The 22,014-nt window shown below is 36.7% G+C and overlaps 2 protein-coding genes across 4 annotated transcripts in view; both read right to left on the minus strand.

The window, feature by feature from the left end:
• LOC137078182 (nectin-4-like) overlaps window positions 1–8,470 on the minus strand; it is a 38,758-nt gene extending 30,288 nt beyond the window's left edge. Inside the window, exons 1-2 of one of the 2 annotated variants that reach the window (XM_067445303.1) lie at window positions 7,962–8,470; window positions 47–256 (exon numbers count right to left, since the gene is read on the minus strand). In XM_067445303.1, the coding sequence (XP_067301404.1) occupies window positions 47–256; window positions 7,962–8,010 (259 nt within the window). In that variant the 5' untranslated portion in view covers window positions 8,011–8,470. Of the gene's footprint in view, window positions 1–46; window positions 260–7,961 lie in introns of both variants that reach the window. The other variant, XM_067445298.1, reaches the window with a different exon arrangement.
• Window positions 8,471–9,456: 986 nt separating this feature from the next.
• Window positions 9,457–18,662, minus strand: trmt10a (tRNA methyltransferase 10A). 2 transcript variants are annotated; one of them, XM_067451997.1, is made up of 8 exons: window positions 18,546–18,662; window positions 17,203–17,401; window positions 15,491–15,653; window positions 15,260–15,331; window positions 15,106–15,180; window positions 14,563–14,712; window positions 14,209–14,314; window positions 9,458–11,327 (listed from the first exon to the last, which is right to left on the minus strand). In XM_067451997.1, exons 2-8 carry the CDS (start codon window positions 17,388–17,390, stop codon window positions 11,059–11,061), a joined length of 1,023 nt encoding a protein of 340 aa, XP_067308098.1. In that variant the 5' UTR covers window positions 17,391–17,401; window positions 18,546–18,662; the 3' UTR covers window positions 9,458–11,058. The 2 variants fall into 2 exon arrangements, with proteins under 2 accessions (XP_067308099.1, XP_067308098.1); XM_067451998.1 differs by lacking the exon at window positions 18,546–18,662 and having other exon boundaries at window positions 9,457–11,327.
• Between the last annotated feature and the right edge of the window lie 3,352 nt (window positions 18,663–22,014).

The raw sequence follows: 22,014 nt of genomic DNA on the forward strand, positions 1-22,014 counted from the left end.
AAGATGATATCTGTGATGTAAAAGACAAAAGAAAAGTTTTCTGTACCTGTCTGTCCTTCTCTGAAATGAGCAGTGATGATCTGTTCTTCAGCTCCATTTGAGCTCCTTCGAATCCACGTCACCTGCACCACTTGAATGTGTCTGTTCGATACATTGAATCGACAGGGTAAGCGCGTTTCCTCCTCAGCCAAAGACTGCAGTTCCCAGGGGGTCTTAGAGGGCTCTAGAAACGATTCATTTTCTCCACTTACACAGGCTGCTAAAAGAGAGAAAGATGAGTATGTTAGTGCTGTTAGACATGGTCAGATGCTTTAACAAAATTCTGCCAAAAGCAATATGGTAAAAGAAACCAATTAAAAACTTCAAATGAGCCATGTTGGAAGTTCTTTGATAAATATGTTATATACTTTGGTTGGAAAATGCATCATTTTAATATTAATATTTTTACCATAAACAGTGGAAGTGATTATATAATGTGTGACTACATATGTTTTACTTCATTATGTGACACACACAATTTTTTTCCATACTTTCTATAGACATCATGACTTTTATACTGTACAAACTGTATATTATATGTATATTGACACAAACCCTACCCATCAAAGAAAACTTTCTGCATTTTTACATATTCAAAAAACAATTTAGTATGATTTATAAGCTGTTTTCCCAAAAACATGTCCCCACAAGGACGAGGATTTCCTACATTGCCATCTTTATGGGGACATTTAAATTACTTAATACTAGGGCTGTAACGATATGCAATATGAAATCGAAATCGCAATACGCAGGTCCACGAACCTGTATCGCGATGTGAGAAGGCAGAATCGCGACACACCCCTTCCAACTGCCAGAATTATCCTTCCTGTCCAGGTCCAACTTTTAAGTCAGCAGTATGGCATCATTTCAGCTACCCGGTGGAGAACAAGGATGGCAATCGTGTAGTTGACAAGACCCACACAATTTGCCGTAAGTGTTTCAAGAAGCTTCCCCAACCGGCTGGCAACGTGGTGTGAGCGTGGCGTTTCTGTTGCGTGTCATCCGCGGGGCGGCTGCGTGGCGTTTTCTCTTTCTTTGCACACCAGAAGCGTGTCTGACGCGGCGCTTCTGTTGGTATTGATGTACAGGAGGCCCTATACTTCATGTTAAATATATATTGCCTATTGGTACCGCAAAGAAAACGTCGGCAGTAGCCTATTGACCATACAGATATATGGTATTGACGGCAAAATAGGCTACAGAATACTGTACAGAATAAAACTGTTTTGTCCCCCCCATATCGAGGTTTGTATCGTACCGTGGGTCAAAAATCGTGATACGAACCGAATCGTGGGTTTGGTGTATCGTTACAGCCCTACTTAATACTTTATTTGTCAATTTTTGAAGGGGAAATTGATTCAGGCAATACATGTAAGCTGCATAATAAGATACCTAAACCACACATTTGTCTCCTTTGAACTAGAGTTTAACAACCTTGTAGCCAGAGGAACAAAACAAGTCCTATAGCGGTTATATCTGAGCCTTGAGTACGAAAACTTTGACCAGATGGAAGTTGTTCAAATTCTGGATAAAGCACATGAGAAGGGTCTAAAGTCATTTTCTTTGCCTGTTTAAAAATTAATTTGTTGAATATAGACTGAAGATTGGGTAAACCCCCGGACCAACCACTTTACACACCAACGGTTTAACTGAGATCTAAGAGTAACAGTCAAATTACCGAACCAGACTGCTATACTATACAGTAAGATGACCCTCTGAGCAACTCCAAACAGCCTGAGCCTCCGCAAAAAACAAAAACAAATGTTGGACCTTTCGACAAAGATTCCCCACATGCACCCTCCATGAAAGTTTGTCATCAATAAGGAAACCTAAGTATTTGTATGAAGCGACCTGTCTGATGGGCTCGCTGTTGATCACGATAGGAAATCAAGAGGTTGCCTACTAATTTGGAATCAAAAATAATTTCCTCTGTTTTCCTAACATTAACTATGAGTTAAAGTTATTTACTCCACGTAATAAAGTTAGCGATCTTTGTGGTATAATGTCCATAATGTCCATACCCTTATACAGAAGACCAAGAATGGCAGAATCATCTGAGAATTTCACAACAATATTCCCAGGATGGTGACTCCTGTATTCATCAGTGTACCGTGTAGATAAGAATGGTGAACATACACACCCCTGAGGAACACCAATACTAATGGACCTACACTCAGAAAGAGTCTGCTTGGTTAGAAATGCATGGAAACATTTGATGCAATAAGGATTGACACACACCTGCACTGTTTTTGTCCCCAAAATGTAGGGTTTATCAGGACACACACACAGGCCACTTTAAGTAAATCTGTTCAGCTGCTCGTTAACGCAAATATCTAATTAGCCAATCACATGGCAGCAACTCAGTGCATGTAGACATGCGATCCACTGAAGTTGAAACTGAGCATCAGAATGAGGAAGAAAGATGATTTAAGCGGCATGGTTGTCAGACGGGCTGATCAGAGTATTTCAGAAACTTCTGATCTACTGGGATTTTCACACACAACAGATAATGGTCTGAAAAAGAATAAATATCCAATGAGCAGCCAGAGGTCAGAGGAGAAAGGTTAGACTGGTTCATCTGAAGACAACAGTCATTCAAATCAGCACTCGTTACAACCGTGGTCTGCAGAAGAGCATCTCTGAATGCATATTTTCTTAGCACAATTCAGGTCTCTTAGTACCAATGAAGCATTGTTTAAATGCCACAGCCTTCCTGAGTATTGCTGCTGACCATTTGCATCCCTTTATGAGCACAGTGGACCATCTTCTGATGGCTTCTTCCAGCATGATAACAGCCACAAAGCTCAAATAATCTCAAACTGTTTGCTTGAACATGAGTTCACTAAACTCGAATGGCCTCCACAGTCTACAGATGTCAATCCAGTAGAGCAGCTTTGGCATGCGGTGGAACAGATTTGCATCATGGATGCGCATCTGACAAATGTAAAGCAACTGCGTGATTATATCAGATCAATGTGGACCAAAATCTCTGAGCAATATTTCCAGCACCTTGTTGAATTTATACCAACCACTACGAGCAAAAGAAGTAGCTGGTAGACACACAAATTATTTAGACTGGTTGCCTTAAAATTTTGAGTTCATTGAAATTGAAATTTTGAATTAAATCAATGAACATTTTTTGAGATTCGACAACCTTTATTAAAATATTATTAAAAGATTTTGTGAGCATATTGGGTAATTGTGTGTGTTTTATTTCTGATGATGCAGTGAAACATGCTAAATAGTGCTATTTTCATGATTTATCAAAATTTTTATGTGGTTCAGATACAAAAATATTTTGAGTTTCTATTTATTAAACAAATTTCCTTCATTGTATCAACTCAAATTTTTAATTTCAATAAACTCAAAATTTTAAGGCAATTACTTACTTTTTTAAGTTAAACCAACCAAATTTTTTTACAGTGCACACACACACACACACACACACACACACACACACACACACACACACACACACACACGTACGTGTACACTGTAAAAAAGAAAGACAAATTTTGAACTTTTGCAGTACAATCGACTTGGATGTTTAAGTTATTTCAACTTAAATTATGTTAAACTGACTTGAGTAACTTCTTGTATAACTAATAAAAACAAGTTTAACGTTTCTTAACTTATTTTGATGAGTTAAAACAATGTAAAAACATATGTTGTCATAACTTATTGAACATATAATTTTTTACAGTGTATCTGTATTATATGTGTGTGTGTGTGTGTGTGTGTGTGTGTGTGTGTGTGTGTGTGTGTGTGTTCGTTCATGTTATATACAATATTATATATAAAATGTTTAATTATTCATTGAAATTTAATTAACTTTTTGAAGTTCTGTTTCCTCCCCCTGGCAGCTTTGTTAACTGACAACATCCTTGAATTAGACACATGTGTATATTAATGACTTATGCTTTTACATATTGTATTTTTGCTCTGTGTGGCATTTAATGTTAAGAAAAATTCACCACAGCAAGTTTATTTCCTTGTTGAACTCATAGCTGTTGCAACACATACTGAATAGCAGATAAGGCCATACTAAAGGGCCAGACCAAAAAAGAAAAGAAAAAATAAATATATGCCATATCATACAGCTTAAGGCGGTTCATGTAAGGCTTTAAAAAGAATAGAAATAACACCTCTGATAGACATATACCTGCATGAAATATATCTGCAGTAAAGGGAAAGTTGGGCCACATTGGCTGAAGTCATCTGTTACCTTCAAAATGGCTGTAACATGAACCTTTCATTTTTTAACACCCTATTGAACTGGCACCGAGAACAGAGAGGAGAAGCAGACATGGGAATCGATATGGATAGCAAAATAAGAAAAAGGAAGAGGGGTGAGAGACAAACAGATGTCTGGAAGAGCGTTTGTGGACGAAAGGAAGATATGCTGCTCAACTCGTTATGTGTCTCAGGGCTAATTACTTTTGGGTGGCAGACAAGCATAAGCAAACACTCAATTCAACACATAACATCCAAAGCTGAGTGAATAAAAGCTGAACTACTTACTAGCTAATCTGACATTTAGATGCAAAATCAGTGCTGTCAAATCGATTAATCATGATTAATTGCATCTTGTGTTTATATAATGTCTGTCTGTGTGTGTGTGTATATATATATATATTAGTTTTTTGCACCCTATTGAACAGACACACAAGCACACACACACACGCTTCCATCCACATGGATGGCAGGACTCAAGGTTTCCCAGCAGAACATTGTCCAAAGCATCACACTGTCTCCACCGGCTTGCCTGCTTCCCAAAGTGCCATGTGTTTCCCAGGTAAGCGACGCACACGCACCTGGCCATCCACAAGTTTTAAAATAAAATTTGATTCACCAGACCAGGCTACATTTTCAGTGGTCCAGATCTGATGCTCACAATCCCACTGTTGACACTTTGGGCGATGGACAGGGGTCATCATGGGCACTCTGACTGGTCTGCGGCTATGCAGCCCCATATACACAACTAACAGCGATGCACTGTGTATTCTGACACCTTTCTATCAGAAACAGCATTAAGTTCCTAAACAATTTGAGCTACAGTAGCTCGTCTGTTTGATGGGACCATATGAGCCAGCCTTCGCTACCCATGTGCATCTATGAGCCTTGGCCGCCCATGAACCTGTTGCCAGTTCACCAATACTGCAGACCAGGAACACCTTACAAGAGCTGCAGATTTGGAGATGCTCTGACCCAGTCATCTAGCCATCACAATTTGGCTCTTGTCAAACTCGCTCAAATCCTTACACTTGCCCATTTTTCCTGCTTCTAACACGTCAACTTTGAGGACAAAATGTTCACTTGCTGCCTAATATATCCCACCCACTAACAGGTGCTGTGATGAAGAGATAATCAGTGATATTCACTTTACCTGATTGGTATTTGTAGTTTTTTTTAAATAAATATTAAAAATGAATAAATATATAGTACATACAATGATGTCAAGCATGTTGATTGGCCAATGTAAGAATAAGAAATACATTGTTTATTGTTACTGTGCAGTTCGAAAAAGTGGAAAATAAATATAAAAGTTCAATTAACTCTACACTTAATAGCTTCTCTAGTTTCTTAAATAGTTTAATTCTTTAGTTTTCTGAGTCACTCTCTGGATTGAACTTTGTGTCAGTAGCTCAGATCCTTGACAGTGAAAATACAACAGTCAGTTGTCCAATTTGCCAAGACTAGGATTACATCAATGAACAGCAATGACAATTCAGCCTACCAGACATGTGCTTGTTGACATCCTCTGTCACTCATTCATTCAACATGATTTACCCCAGTATGACATGTTTCTGAGTCAGCATCCTTATAATTGTTGCCATTTGTTGACTTATACTCTCCTTAAATCAGGGGCAATAATTGCAGAGATAGACCTAATTTACCTAAATTATTTGATTTTGGTAACACTTTAGATTAGGCAGCACGGTTTTCCCTCAATACTCACCCTTGTGCCGTTCCAAACCTGTAACACTTTTGTTCATCTTTGAAACTCGGAAACTGGCCTTTTTGAAAATATGTGTTACTGATATTTCTACTAATATTAACACGTTATTAATCAGTAATCGGTTCTTAAATATAAGGTCAACTGATATATTGTATAATTTGTTGAATTTCTATAGTATAACAAAAAACAACATATATTTAATGTATTTTTAAATTACTTACATTTTTATTTTAGCAACCATCTAGATGACAAAATAATGTTGCATTCTATATGTATAATAGCATTAAAGGCACAATATGTAATTTCGCCGTTAGAGGTCGCTTATTCAAAACAAAGGCGTAGCTTGATGATGCCTTGATTTTGAGAAATCATGGGAGTTGTCGTCTTCACCTCTACAGCCAGTGGAAAAGAATCTGATGGGACTCTGGCAGAAATCATTTTCATACCATATTCAGGGATGAGCTTATGTATTAAAGATTTATTAACGTTACTGTAGTATGAAGCAGGGGTGGGGCTTACCCACGGCTCGAGAGCACACTTTCATTATGCCACAGACGACCACTAACGTTTCTTCCGTTCATGTGTATGTGGGGTAACACAGCATGGTTTATCTATGAGACGATGAGGTCCATATTAGGCATGGTAAAACTGTGATACTTGCGATAAATCAAGAAAATAAGATTTAAACAGTAAGACTAACTGTGCTGAGCTACATAAAAATTATTAGTTTTCTGTCGGTGAATGTATTCAAACAGTTGCTCAATAAAACACATGATATATTAAAGCGTCTTTGGTGTTTCCATGGTTTCAAAATAACTGAAAACCGAGGTTAACATGGGTATGATGTCATTGATATACATATGAATGACATATGATGCCATTATGGTCCATGTCCTGGTTAAAATGGCTTATTTCTCTGGATTTTAACATTCTTGGAAACATTTGGGATAATGTAAGTATACAAGTCAACAAAATATACAACATTGTTCTAGTGATTTTTGGATGTTCTAATCCAAAATTCTTACACACTGTCCCTTTAACAACTCAGTTTGTTTGTATTATTGAAGGCTATGACGATAAATTAGCCATTGTGTCAGACACAATTAAAACTGGTTCTGAATGTTTATTGTTATTAACAGCTCAATATACCAAGCGTTAAGAAATTGGTCATAATCTATAACAATGAACAAAATGATCATAAAAAACAATATTAGTCTCAAAACTCAAAACAATTGTTTGACTGGAATATTATCCACGGTCCTAACCCTAATCCTGACCCTAAACTCTAACATCAAATAACTCATGATGACTGTAGGGACGTTGATTCAGGGCCAGCAATGTATGGTGATTCAAGAATGTCTCTCCAATGGACACGACAACGCGACCGTGTATCAGAAATACCGCGAGTGCTTGGAGTACGTAAAAAATCGAACGGGTAATTTGTCGTGTCGCGTCTCATTATTTGAATGGTTTCCCTTTGCTTTTGTCGCGTCTCGCCACTCGCGTCTAGTGTAGACACTGCGTTAATGTATTCATCACATGCTCAGATCCAGTGACACCTCAATTAACACACTTGCACAGCTGTATGAATAACTCCTACTTCGGGGAAATGCTCAAATATGTAAGTTACGTTGGCAACACCCTCAGATTCATCACACCCTTATTCTCACAACTTCATCAATCCAGAAAACACTCCTTAAGACTCTGCGTGTAACACGGTGTGTGCGCGCGCACGCGTCAGCAGGGAGCGCCTGTCTGTCACACTGAATCACACTCAGTTTGTCATAAGAAACCAGTTCTTCTTGTAATATTAGTCAACCGTAACATGTTGTTAAGTTCTTTTCCAAAACCCTCGACTCCAAATCCTGCAAAAGTAACTCCAAATCCTGCAAAAGACTCCAAATCCGTTTTAAAATAAACTGTTTACAAATGTATTTATCATAGCCCGTGTGAAACGGCTCACCTGAGTTCCAGAAGATCATCGCAGCAAGAATATATGAAACTGTCTTCATCGTCCTCCAGTTGAGACCTTCACCTGAGCCCAAGTTATCAGTTATCTCAATGTGATGATCATTATTAATAGATAAAAACAGTGTCCCTGTCAAGAGCTAGTTGTATTCCCAATCGATCCGATTCCCATAGACTCCCATATATGAAGATCCAGTGCAGAAAAAACGAAATCACTCAGATATATCGATTAATTCATTTGAAGTAGCCTACAAAAAAAAGGAAACGACATCAATTAAAAGAACGTTTATGGATTTTATCCGTAGAAGTGAGCGTTTCTCCATGCGTAAATCCTCTTGGGAGCGCACGAAAGTTTTACTCCAGTTCAGGGTGTTTTCGTGTTATTTAAAATTCTACGACATGTTGAGAAAAAGCAGAGTATTTCCATTATTCTTCATCTGACGTTCGGTTTGAGAATGCGTGAAATAGCTCTGAGAGAGGGAAACTCTCAGGAAAGGCACCTGTTGGAAAAGGCAGTCTGCATTGCGCAGTCGCGCACATGTTCTTACGCGCACTGCTGAACTCAACTTTCCAGTTTTTAATCCGGGTGTTTCTTCCCAATCGGATGATTCAATCTAGCTACTGGTTTAATATTCTGTAATTGCTTAATCGCTTGGGATCTTTAATGGTCGAGCTCACCTGGATGCCTGGAGATCATTCCCCTAACGTTTTGTCAAAAACAAGTTCAGTCTGCAAAAGACCAGTGACTGAACCCAGTCATTACTACTACACTGGGTGTAAAAAATAATAGAATGCTAAACGGATTTTTAAAACTTAGAACAAATAATGATCCTAATTTATAGTTTTACCTTAAAATGAATGATCCTGTCTGCCCTTATATCTGTTCAGCAAATACCCCAGGTTTTACAGAAAAGGCTTAAAGAGCATGTTTGAGCTGCTTTAACTGAAAGCAACTTATCTTAAAATATTTCAGTGCCGTTGTTTTGTCTCAAGATGCACACCTGTAATGTTTTTTTCTACGGCATGTTTTTATTGTCCTAATGAAGTATGGCCTAATCCTGGCTTAACCTATGCCTCTGTGAAAGCATGCAATAAGATTTGAAGAATCAAACCAGATCCAGCTGGATGAACTATTAGACATAATATCTGATTAATCCTAAATGGCTACATGGCTATTTATCTTGAATCTAACCTGAACTGTCATGTATCTGGTTGCATTCCTGGCCCAAAAGAAAGCGAGCACCAAAACCGTAAACCTGTTCTGCCTCCCGAAAACAGTTAAAGCCCCGGGCACTTTTCCCGAGTTCAACGGAATAGCGTTCCAAAGATTTATTTAAGAACTTTTGAAAAACTTGGAGAGGAAAAAAAAAATCAAGATTTATTGTTTAAAAAAAAGAGAAAAATTGACCTGAATAAATAACTGGACGCTATTTATTTTTAATTTAATGAAACTAACAGTTTTAGTTGATTTGATTAAACCAAGTGTATGTGTATAGTGACATCTAGAGGACAATGTGAGTAGTTTTCATATATAACACTGCTTCAACAACTGTGAAGGATGTTTACAGTTTTATGAGTGATTCACATTCATCAATATTTTAATATTCAACTCTAGACATTCAACTAACGTCCTCTACATTTAGCTGCAGTGTTACAAGTAATGTGAGCATTACATTAGTTTTTCAAGTAACACATTATTTAACATTTTGTTGTAAATGTGAAAGTAATGTTACTTGCAAAAATTAATCAAATCATGTAACATGCATTTACTCATCTCACTTTCACAAAAACAGATTTAGTACTCTTCAAAATGAATAAAAACAGTGAAATGCAAACTCAGAATATTACACACACCTGCAACAATTGAATGCTAAATAATACAAATATACTTTATGTATTTAATCTCACTCTATGAAGTAATGTCTTTGGGGCTGACCTTTGATGATTCAATTATGTGATCCAGAATGGCAGCACAGCTGAAAGGTTTGAGCGAGATGATCCATCTACTATGCAGGCTTACATTTTTTTTTCATATCACTATTTTTTTTAACCAAAAACAAACAAGCCCAGTCCAAGTGAGAAAAAGTAAAGCACAATTAATGCAAATGATTACTTTCAATGAAAAGTACTTTTTAGGGAGTAAAGCTATATTATAACATTACTCTTAAAAAGTAACTTTCCCCAATACTGATTAGCCCATATAATCTTTAGACATTTTTATGCAGATAATTACAATAAAAATATATAAAAATATATAGTATGTATGCATGTAGACTATATTTATATGTATTATGAACTTAATTAAACATTTTGATTTGAAACTCTGAGACTGATAAAGGAACATTTCGTATCAAATTCCAGCACAAGCCTCTCAACTCATGTGAGATTTCATTAAACTTAAACAGAACACGCAAAATAAAAGACTGAATATCAAGTTGACCTAACTGTTAGATTCCTCCCACTGGAATCTGGTCATTTCAACAGAATTTTGTGTACCTCCTTTTTGCTGTCTGATTGGTCTTTTTTCTTTTCTGGAGTTGGGTGGCTTACATCTGAGTCTTGCCGTGTCCGAGCTTGTTCTTTTGGCCCACAGGTACAAATCCCACTGTGGCAGAACAGCAAAAACAGCTTATACGCAGATTCTGTTTCTCAAGATATTCAAAAAAACAAAACCAATATTTAGTCACTTTATCCTTTTCATTAGAGGAATACAATTTTAGACAACATAGCAAATCTATACTTTATAGGATAAAAATATTAGCTGGTCAAAGAAAGTTATCAAAGGTTTACAATGAACAAAAGGCTCATTGTTCTAAAACAAGTATATTGTCATTGTTTATTTCTTTTAACAAGATATACAATTTTTGTTTTCATGGATTTTAATGGAAAAAATTGAGCAAAAAAAAAAAAACCTAAAAAAAAAAAATCTCTTTTTTTCCATGAAATATGTTTCAACAAAAACACCTTTAAGTCCAAACCTTTGCACAAAGCATCTCAAACCTCAAACTGAGACTGAAAGGAAAAACATCAGAAAACAAGCAATTAAAAATTTGCAACAAAATAATTAATCGGCATAAATATGTTACGCCTTTCTATGCTGTGTTTCGCTCGCTGGAGTCTGATTGGTTTAGCAGAGGTTTGTGCTCTTCGTGTTTGCTATCTGATTGGTCCTTTGAGTCCGTTCCTTTTTCCGAGGTGGGATGTTCTGTGTCTGAGTCTTCATCGGAGTCTTCCTCATCATTGCCCTCTTCGAGCTTGTTCTCTTGGCCCACTGGCACGGCTCCCTTCCTCTGCGGCAGAACAGTAAAGAAAGCTTCCTGCCAATCTCGTTTCTCCAGGAATGCTAGGATGATCTCAAAAACTGCAGCAGGAGGGAAAATGATTGGTTAATTTTTATCAGGAAACGTACAAGTATTATATTCCCATTGAAGCTCGTTTCCACCACGGAATCCTTTTTTATTTTTTTTTATTGCAACTCAACATATCATAATTCTGACTGTTTTTCCTTGCAGTTGTTTACATCTATTTTTATATCAGAATTGTTTAAAAGCTTTTATCTTGGAATTAGGACTTTACAGTTTATGGACCCTAATTTAACGCTTTGAGCACATGGTCTGAAGCGTATGGCGCAGGTGCACTTAGGATGTCTGAATCCACTTTTGCTAGTTTAACGACGGAAAAAATGGTCAGCGTGCCAGGAACATGGTCTAAAAGGGTTGTATCTAGTCTCTTAATAGAGTCATGGGTGTGTTTTGGGCGTAACGTGCAATAAACCAATCTCATCTCTCATTCCCCTTAAAAGCCAGCTGCACTTGCTCCATGGCGGATTTGCTATTTACATGGTGGAATTTGAGTGGAAAGACTGAACGCTTCACAGAGGAATCCTTTTGTTTTTTATATTTAAAAATGTTTGTGTGCTGCTGTACATCCCTGTGTGTGAAATAGGCAGAGTGTATGCATGTTGTGCACCCGCCTATAGGCATATATTACTAACACGCCCTTAAAGTCACAGTGAACCGGAAGTAGCGAGTGAGTTCTTCAGTGCTGTGACATTTTTCCAAGTGAAACTGAATATTGAACAGAGGGCAGAGTTTTACGTCAGCGCTCCTCCTCTCCATCTCTCGCTCATACAAGACTAACTGTTGAGGAGAGTGGTTACGCATTTTATACCGCAAGCCGTTAAACTGACATCAGCTGAGAAGGAACGCCATTAACAGACCTGAAGTAACTTTTCAGATTTTGATTTAAGATTACCACGGCAAACACATTTTTCCTCTGTGTATTAACTTGCACAGATTAATTGTTCACCCTAAAACCTGTAATATGTGCTAACAAAGTAAATAAGATCGATTTTGATTTTATGAGGACTTTAAAATAACAGAAATTAAAAAATACTGTGATTTTGACTTTAGAGCAGCTTTTTGTTGGTCAGTGGCAGGGCTGGACTGGTAATCTGGCATACCGGGCATTTGCCCGGTGGGCCGACGCACTTTGGGGCCGGAAGTGCTTATTATTTTATTTTGTACCACTGACAACATGCAGCGACAGCGGCCCATTGGTTTGTCTTCTGAATTGACAAGCCGAAGCGCGAGACCTCCCCTCCATATTTTTTTTTTACGCTCTATACGGCACTTTAAAACAGTTTTAAAGTCTGGATCCCATGAATTAAGGACAAAGCTTTTTTTCCTCTTTAAAAGTTTTATTAACTTTTTTTAATAGATTTATTGAAATTAAATAGCCTCGTGAAAGATAGATATCAGTGTCTTACTTAAATGATGTGTTAACTTTTGAAAAATATGATTGTTCAACCCAAAAATGTGATCATTTACTCACCGTAATGTCACTCCAAACCTAAATTTATTTATTTCTGTGTAGCATTAAATAAAATAATTTGAGTGTTTTTTTTTTTGTTCATACAATATTCAAAAGGTAGCCTAAACAAAATGGCTCGGTTGCCAACATTCTTCAAAGCATCTTATTTTGTGTTTCCCAGAAGTCATGCAGGTTTGGAAAGACACGAGAGTGAGTAAATGATGACAGCATTTAAAAGAAGTAAATTTACTTCACTGCATCCTAGCTCAAAATCATCAGTGCTTTACTGCCAAGGGCATTTCTGTGTGACAAAAAAAGCAATATTAAGTTTAACTGTATTTGCAGCAAATTCGATAATATCTATCATTATTTGTCCTTGTCCTAGTTTTATTCATATACTCCAATTTAAGGCCCCAAGCCCAGCAAAAACATTCACGGGGAACTCATGGGCCGGATGTGCTGGGTATGCCAGAGCCGAATTTTAGCCCCAGTCCAGCCCTGGTCAGTGGCACAGTCATTTTCAGTTGCCTTACAAAAGCAGCACGCCAACAATGCGCCTGAACACATCTCGCTTTCAGACCAGGACACCCATGGGTGAACAGATGGCCGTGAGTGCATTTAAACAACATGGCGCTGGATGTGGAAATGATAACTGTGTTGTGCCTTGTGTCACATTGTGCCAGGTGTATGATAGGGCCCTATATCTCAATTCTGAGGGAAAAAGTCAGCTCACAATATATAATTGTAAGTAATAATGTCCAAATTGCAAGACAAAAAGTCAGAATTGTGAGATAAAAAGTTGCAATTGCCTTTATATTTTGTGGCAGAAGCTTCCATACAATACAGAAGAAAAGTGTCATTTGAATGGATATCTGTTCACACATGGCATTAAGAAGCATTTCTGTCAATCCGATCACAAGCGGAAAGATCTAAATACATGTGTAAATGGGATCTAAAACTTTTTACCACTTCTAGAGGTAGTTAAAAACACATTCGACCGGATTTCTTGCGTAGTAGTGTAAATGCTCATGTGGTCAAATGTGCTCGAAAAGACTCAAATGCATAAACATTATGGGAAACATGCTAGCCAGACAGGATTTAATCTTTGCCCGCTGAAGACCCAAGTTTGGTTTGACCCAATGTTCTCTGACCATTCCTGATTTCTAACACACACTCACAGCATTCAGTGGTCTTGCGGCTGTCAGACAGAAGCTAAAGCTGATGCTCTAGGTATGTTTTTCTGTCTTCTCCAGGCATGTTTGTATGTAAATTGCATGAGCTTATTTCGTCCACTAGACCAAAAGATCGGAAAAGCCCATACATTTACCCACCCACAGACCCTCCCCTCGAAGAAATCAGAAATGGTTGAAAGTGGACAAAAGAGACGTGTAAACAGGGCCTAGAGAGAAATGTAAGAAATGGCATCTCACCATGATTGACAGCCAGCACCTTGCGGCTATTCATCTTGACGAAACTGCCCAGTGGAAGCTGAGCATGAGCAATGCCAAGCTCTTGGGCTCGATCAAATGTGATTCCCTGTCATAAAGCAACACAAATTACACAAAACCAAGAGCTTGTAATGACTTCAAGGTAAAAATAAAAACGTATGACAAGTGCAACCCTTTATTCAGCTCAGAATAAAATCACTTTGCAAGCCGGGCCTGTGAAATGACTTTCTGTAACTGTCAGGAGATCGAGCAGTGCTATGTACTTTACACAAATAGTCATTTTACTGACTTAAGGTGAATTTCCTTTCTCAGTTCTAACTGTAACAAGCCACTAACCTTATGGTGGTTGTGGTCCACCAGACCTCCAATCACATAGGCTTTGGCTTCATCCAGCTCTTGCAGCACATTGGGGGAATCAGACGTGAGGTAGACGAGGTCGTCCTTGCTCAGGATATCATGAAACGCTTCAGGCTTGACATGGACATCCTACACCACATTAAAATTTCCACGTGTTAAAAGCATAGCTGTCCATTATCCAACATTTATTCATCAACTATACTCAAAGACCTTATGTAGGCCCGCCTCTTTTCAGCCCTTTTCTTCAGGTTTGTATTTCCACAGCATGGCGGTAAGATCTTAAGGATTTTTGAATGAACCACTCGTTTTTTTGTAAAATGTTTATATTATTTGCTTGTATAAAATGATTAAAATTATATAATTTTCAAATGTTTTTAATATTGCTAAAATGTATGCAGCTAAAAGCAGTTTTCCAACATCAAATGACATTTACTCCCAGATGACTATACAAAAATGTGAGCAAAATAAATAATACCTATTTATTAGTGCAAGTAGTTTTAGTAGTGTCATTTCACACCTTACCTTCCAGTTGACCCAGCCTTTGTTAATTTCATCCATGATTTGCTTTAACTGACCGCCATGACTTGTAAGGTAAAACTGTGAACATGAAAAGGCTGTTGAGGCTTTAAGTTTGATTTTAAAGATCCCATTGTCAGTATATATGAAGGAAACATGCCTGTGCAGGATGGAGGGTGCGTCTGTTCTCAGCATAGCACCTCTGAATCTGCTTGTGAAGTTTCTTTACATCCTACACAAGAAGAAATAAATGTGCAAGCTTTGTTAAATTTGGTTTAAAGTACCTTCCAACAAGATTTTTCAGCGCAACAGCTAGATTGCATTATGACAGTGAGCAAAGGAGGTTGTAAGATGCCTTTTCCTGATGTTTTTGCGAAGGGGCAGAGCTTACCTTGAGCACCATGAGGTTATCAAAGCTGCAGTCTATGACCAGTCTGAGAGAGCTGGGCTCTGCCGACCGGCGCAAACGCTTCTTTCCCGTCCACTCCACTCCGTCGTCCACCTGTGTTTGTCTCTCGAGTTTCCTCTGCTGCTTTCTCTCTTTCCGCTTCTGTCTGTACATCCGGGTGGGGGACATTAATATAAAAATATAATATACGGTATATAAAGAACACATTAAACTCCAACATCACTATGACAAAGGACAATTAAATTTTCCTAATAAGTTTCTTCAGAAACATCCTATTTTATCCATTAAGATAACATACACTATAATCTCAGAACAATATTACTGTATATGTACTGTTTTTCTGTGTACTTGAAATTCACTTCAATACCTGCTTTTTGAAGTGAGTGGATCTTAAAATAATGGAAAAAGTCAGGATTAACTAGATTACATTTATTTCTACAATCTAAACAACTTAGACTCATTTTCTTTCAAATAAGAAAATATTTAATTTTATTAACGCAAAAATTCCTTTTTTTTTCTTTTTTTTTTTTTTTCCCCATTGCAAAAATTATTTTAGTTATGCTACCAACAAAACACCCCATGAAAACAAAACAAAAATGGTTTATTCCAAAGCCATGTGACCATGTCATTTTCTTCTGCGGCAGACATTTTTAACACATTATTTTAATTTTAATTATTCAATATTTTATCTCGAATTACTTATTGTCAAGGAGTATATTAATTGCCTGTCAACTATGTTGGTCACATTGTTATGGTTTGCAATCATTTTCATGATTTAAATTAAAATATATATTCAAATGTGAGTTTAACCTGATCAAGAAAATTATTGGGTTGGCCAGACAAGGTCTGCCATTAAAATTATGATACAAAATTGTGAAATTGTCAACCATGTTACTATTATTGTGAACTATGTTTTGATTTTGTACATTTTAAATATCCAGACTGCTGTTTTTGATATTATTTCAGTGTGTAGTTTACTTCCACATAAGACTGGAGTATTGCATGACATTCTTAAAATTATCTTTTAATTAGATTTATGAATTATGGAAAAAAGCTCTTGTTCTTAGTGACAATGCTGGGAATTTGACACAATTATATGCATAACAAATAAATAAAAAATATTAGAAATATTTTATAATAATCACTGTACATATGGCAGAATAGACCAAAACCACTGATTATTTGAGTCACTTAAAGCGCAGCACTTGATCAGTGTGTATAGTGGCATACAGTTTGTCCGTAACAGTTGACAAGCTCACCAGGGAAAACGTTTTTTTTTTGTAATATTAAAATGGCATTTTGCAACTAGCAGATAAGTTACACTGATAAAATGTATTGAAACCAATAGTTGTTTTATTTAAAAAGCTTATTGTTTTTACACTTTTTTGCTGATGTGAAATGTACCCTAAACTATAGAATGACTCTCTTATTAAATATAATACCATCAGCCTTAGCCACTTAACCATGTATTAGTGGAGCAAACAGTTTTGCCATGCGTTTCATCATTTTGAATGGTCACTTGCATTGTTGTTATTGTTGACTAAAACTATTAAAAATTATTAAGCTGAAATAAGTACTATTTCACATGCACTAAAATTATTACTAAAACGGAAATAAATTAAAATAAAAGCTCATTCAGAATATGAATAAAAACTATAAGTGTATATAAAAAATATTAAGAAAAAACAGCCTACTTGCGCAGTTCTCTCTGTTCTTCCCATTGTTGATGCTTAAGAAGTCTCTTGCGTTGTCTTTTAGACAGTGTTTCAGTTTCTCCAGTCTGTTCGGATTCATTTTCATCCTTTGTAGATGGACTTTCATCGTTAGCACATTCATGGCTCCTCTCCTGCACTGCAGGTGCATTGGCCATATCGCTGGCCATTTAATCTGATCCTGGAGAAATACTTAGATTTAAATATCTCCATTATGAAAGTGTACAAATGACTGAACATACAGTTAAACTAAACAAGGATGTGGTTGAAATTCATAATTAAGTTGGGCTTGAAAAAGCTGTACTCAACAATTGATAAAAAGAAAAATGTCAAATATGTTGCAACATATTTTGGAGCCATATGTATGCAGATTTCAAAAGAAGGATAATAAGACGATTTCAAAGAATCATTTAAAGGGAAAGGTCACCCACAAATGAAAATGCTGTCATTAATTACTCACCCTCATGTCAATCCAAACCTGTAAGACAAAGCGACGAGAACACTTTTTGTCCCCAAAAACAAACAAAAGTAACGAATTTATTAAACAATTTCGTCTCGTCGCTTCATAAAATTACGGTTGAACCACTGGAGTCACATGGACGATTTAAACGACGTCTTTACTACCTTTCTGGACCTTGAAAGTGTTTATTAAATTGCTGTCTATGGAGGGGTCAGAACTCTCTGATTTCATCAAAATATCTTCATTTGTGCTCCAAAGATGAATGAAAGTCTTAAGGGTTAGGAACGACATGAGGGTACCGGTAAGTAATTAAGAACAGATGTTTCATTTTTCGGTGAACTAACCCTTTAAGAGAATGGTTCAATGACAAGTACCACCGGTCGAAACCGTGGGCGAATCTTTTAAGTGAGCTGATGCAAAAAATTCACAGAGATGAATCAGCATCCCGAGCAGTGCTCAAACAAATACACACCGATGTAACAAAATTCCGTTAGGATTTAGACACAACAGTGGTTATTGTATGCGCATTTCACCGCGACTGTGATCTCTAGAAACGTTTTCTACCAAAGACGGTTCAATTAAACGCTCACTATCGGCAAAACAACCTTACCTTTATGTAACTTTTGCCTGTGGTATCATAAGCTCTGAGTGTCTATTACGTCCCTATAATTTAACATGCAATATGTTAGCTTAAGATATCTAAGATCACAAACATCAGCTGTATTCTGAGTCCGACTATCAAAACAATGCAAAACACAAGGGGACAATAAAACGAGCATGGCGAAATACCTTACAAAATGGCCCATTAAATAGTGATAATTTAATACTAAAATAGCAGAATTACAAATATGAAAGAGAAAACTACCTCTAAACTGCTGTCTTTGCAGTAGGGCTGTCATCTCATGTGCTGTAATGTGCTGCGTCATTTAAAAGCGACTCGTTCAGCGTGGGAACGTCCACAGTTCGCCATGTTGGTGAGGGCAAGTAAGGACATTTAGGCATTAGAAATACCTTACCTTCTTCTTCTTCTTCTTTAGGGTTTAACGGCAGCTTGCATCCATTAGTGTTGCACTACTGCCATCTTCCGGTTTCACTTTCCTGTAATATCCATTACATCATATTCTTTTCATCAGACCTGTCGTTCTTAAAAAAATGAAAAAACTTCCTCTTCTTTGTTCATTCGCCCCACTTTCCAGTATTTCCTTCATTCCTGTCTCTTTTCCTAATTCTTCCATCATTTCTTTTCTTTGTTCATCATACTGTTTGCAACTCATCAGCACATGCTCTGTAGTTTCTGCAACCTGACAATACCCACAAAAACCCGTTGGATGCTTCCTTATAATATGTAGAGTGCTATTCAAATTACTGTGACCTATCCTTAATCTGGTCATAACTATTTCTTCTCTTCTATTTCCTCCCCTATTCTTCACATCCCCAACTTTATTTTGAATATTATACAAATGTCTCCCTTTAATTTCCCTGTTCCACTGACTTTAAATACCTTACCTGTGGAGCTGCAACACTTTTAAAGAAAACTCAGATGAAACTTTACCCTCTCTTTCTCTTTGACACATCCCTGTGAAACAGTAATAGGAGATATTTGCTTTTTGTCAAGTCCTTCTGTCAACTCTTTCAGAAAGATAGAATTAGCCTAACCTCCAGATTGTAATTATTTTAATGATATTCCCTGGAAGAACGTGTGGTCTTTCCCTCTAAAATAGTTAATCACTAATAAAGTTAAAGAGGTATGCATCGATCTTATAGGCCTATGTATCTGGATTCTCTTTGCTCCCTTTTTTGGAGTGGTGTGTATACATGTCCCCAACTTTTTGGAAGAAATTCTTTGTTTGTATTCTTGCAGTTTTTCATTGCTCTAAGGATTTCTTAATTGGTTTTCATAATTATTGTTATTATTTTTTTACTTAATCGGTTTATTAAACCTTTGCAATAACAGGATACAGGTAGGCCTACAGGAAATTGTGAAACAAATTATCGGCTATTTTCTAATTAATCTATTTTTATAGTGTTTTTTTAGGCTATTTCTATAATTCCAGCAATGTAAGGAATAAGCAATGAATAAGTTCAGTGGATTTAAACTGATTAAACATGTGTCAGTCTTAATTCAGAGCACTGCTGCGAGAGCATGTCACCTGACTAGAGTTACAGCTAATATGGAAGTTTGCATTCCCACTGCTGCATAGGAATGTGTGACAGTCTTTTAACTACTCACCTTTCACATTAGCACTTTCCAACACATATTAGCATATGGATTTGTCGCTTCCTATATATTAATTCTCCTGATCATAGCCTTTCAAATAGATTGCTGTCAATGAGCTTAATGTGGAGCTCTTAATATGTTTCTGAGATGGTAAAAATACTTTGTGCAGCTGACAGATAGTTGTTGGCAAACAGTCAGGAGAGGTTTACTGGAGTCATTCTTTTGATGCCATTGCTTTAGTAACAGCCACTGATATGGGCTCTAGTAAACAACACCCATCTTCAGCACTCATTGGAGCAGAAGCAAATGACACTGGGGGTAAAATGTACTTAAAGGTACAATATGTAAGATTTTTGGATTAAAATATCCACTAACAATTCTATATATTTTGACTTGTGTACTTACATTATCCCGAATGTTTCTAAGAATGTTTCAATCTAAAGAAATCAGCTATTTATCAGCTATTATCTGTTGCCTGTCAGTAACATCATACTCACGTTACACTCGATTTCTATATAAGGAATTTCGGAATTGAGTAAAATCTAGTTAAATTAAAAGGATAAGTTCACCCGAAAATGAAAATGCTGTCATTAATTTCACCCCCTAATGTCGTTCGAAACCTCCGTTCATCTTCAGAAAACAAATGAAGATAATTTTGTTGAAATCCGATGGCTCAGAAAGGCCTTCATTGACACCAATGTCCTCAGTTTCCTCCCTCTATATCATTTTTTATTTAGGTTTTTTTGCGCACAAAAACTATTCTCGTCGCTTCATAAAATGATTGTAGAGCCACTGTAGTGAGATGGGCTTTGTAACAACGTCTTTAGTGCCTTTATGGGTCCTGAGAGAGGAAATGACATTGGTGTCAATAAAGGCCTTTCTGAGCCATCGGATTTCAACAAAAATATCTTCATTTGTGTTCCGAAGATGAACGTCGAACGACATGAGGGCGAGTAATTAATGGCAGAATTTTCATTTTTGAGTGAACTAATCCTAACCCTAAGTATAATTAAAGGTGCAGTATGTATAATTGACAGCTAGTGGTCAAAATAGGTACTGCGGTCCATATTAAAAATATTAGAGTTTGTTGTTCCCTGCCCCCTTCTCCTCAGACTCGACGCTCATGTGGGTTGCCAATTTGAGGACGTAACAGGATTGAACGCATTTGACAATGAAAGCCGAAGAGACTTCCATACTGTAAGTTGATGAGTTGATTTATCTGCATTTTAATATACTGTCATTTATAGAGATTTTTAGATAGATGCCAAGGTTTTTTACAGCGGGTAGAATCTTGCAGTCTTTGATCCGATTTGTTCGCTGGCTTTCAATGGCAGCAGTAAACTGTGTTTTCTGCCTACTGGGAACCTGTGGTGGCTAAATACTATTGGTTAAACCAGCCATGTGCAGTTTCACACTGACCTAAACAAAAACAGACACTACGACACAGAACGGACATTTCAAAGTAGAGTAACTGGCTATAGCATTGCTTTACTGAGAAACAAGTAGGTGAATAAATATTTAGTTTCCTACATATCTGCAAACATATTATGGTATTTTGATGCCTAAGTAAGGGGGAAAACTTACATACAGCACCTTTAACAAAAAAAGAGGGGGGAAAAAACTCTAACTGGGCCAGTTTGTTTGAGTAATTTCTAGTTTACTTCAAATACATTTTACTCAAACAATATAACACTTTTTAAAGTATATGGATTATTTAGAACATCTATGTAAATAAAACATTTTTTGGGCATGAATGTGTCATTTTGAGAAGAAAATTAGCAAGTTACTAAACCTAACCTATGATAAAATAATAAATACAGCTGGAAAACAGTGACAAATGCAACCTTATTCATTATTCATGCCCCAGTGCATGATGGGAACACCAGTATTAGAAAGTTGAGTAAGTTTTACTTAATTTTATAACACTGACACTTTTTTTTTTCTACAATCTTAAATTGAGTACAAATATAGAATTTACTTTTTTTATTCTTGCATGCAAGAAACTTATTCAGTTTCTTATTTGGTATTATTTATTTCACCATGGAATCATTTTTGTCAATCACTATAAAAAAGTATATAATCAATGAGTTACGACAACATGTGTTGTTACATTGCT

The sequence above is a fragment of the Pseudorasbora parva genome, chromosome 1 (genome assembly GCF_024679245.1).
Source record: "Pseudorasbora parva isolate DD20220531a chromosome 1, ASM2467924v1, whole genome shotgun sequence".
NCBI lineage: Eukaryota > Metazoa > Chordata > Actinopteri > Cypriniformes > Gobionidae > Pseudorasbora > Pseudorasbora parva.

What these genes read in the sequence shown, in the direction of transcription:
- trmt10a (XM_067451998.1), bottom strand. Translation starts at nt 17,390, where the DNA reads ATGGCCAGCGATATGGCCAATGCACCTGCAGTGCAGGAGAGGAGCCAT. An exon ending in AAGGCTGGGTCAACTGGAAG is followed by an intron (nt 14,713 to 15,105) that starts GTAAGGTGTGAA and finishes AATGTGGTGTAG; the next exon opens with GATGTCCATGTCAAGCCTGA. An exon ending in TGGACCACAACCACCATAAG is followed by an intron (nt 14,315 to 14,562) that starts GTTAGTGGCTTG and finishes GCTTTATGACAG; the next exon opens with GGAATCACATTTGATCGAGC.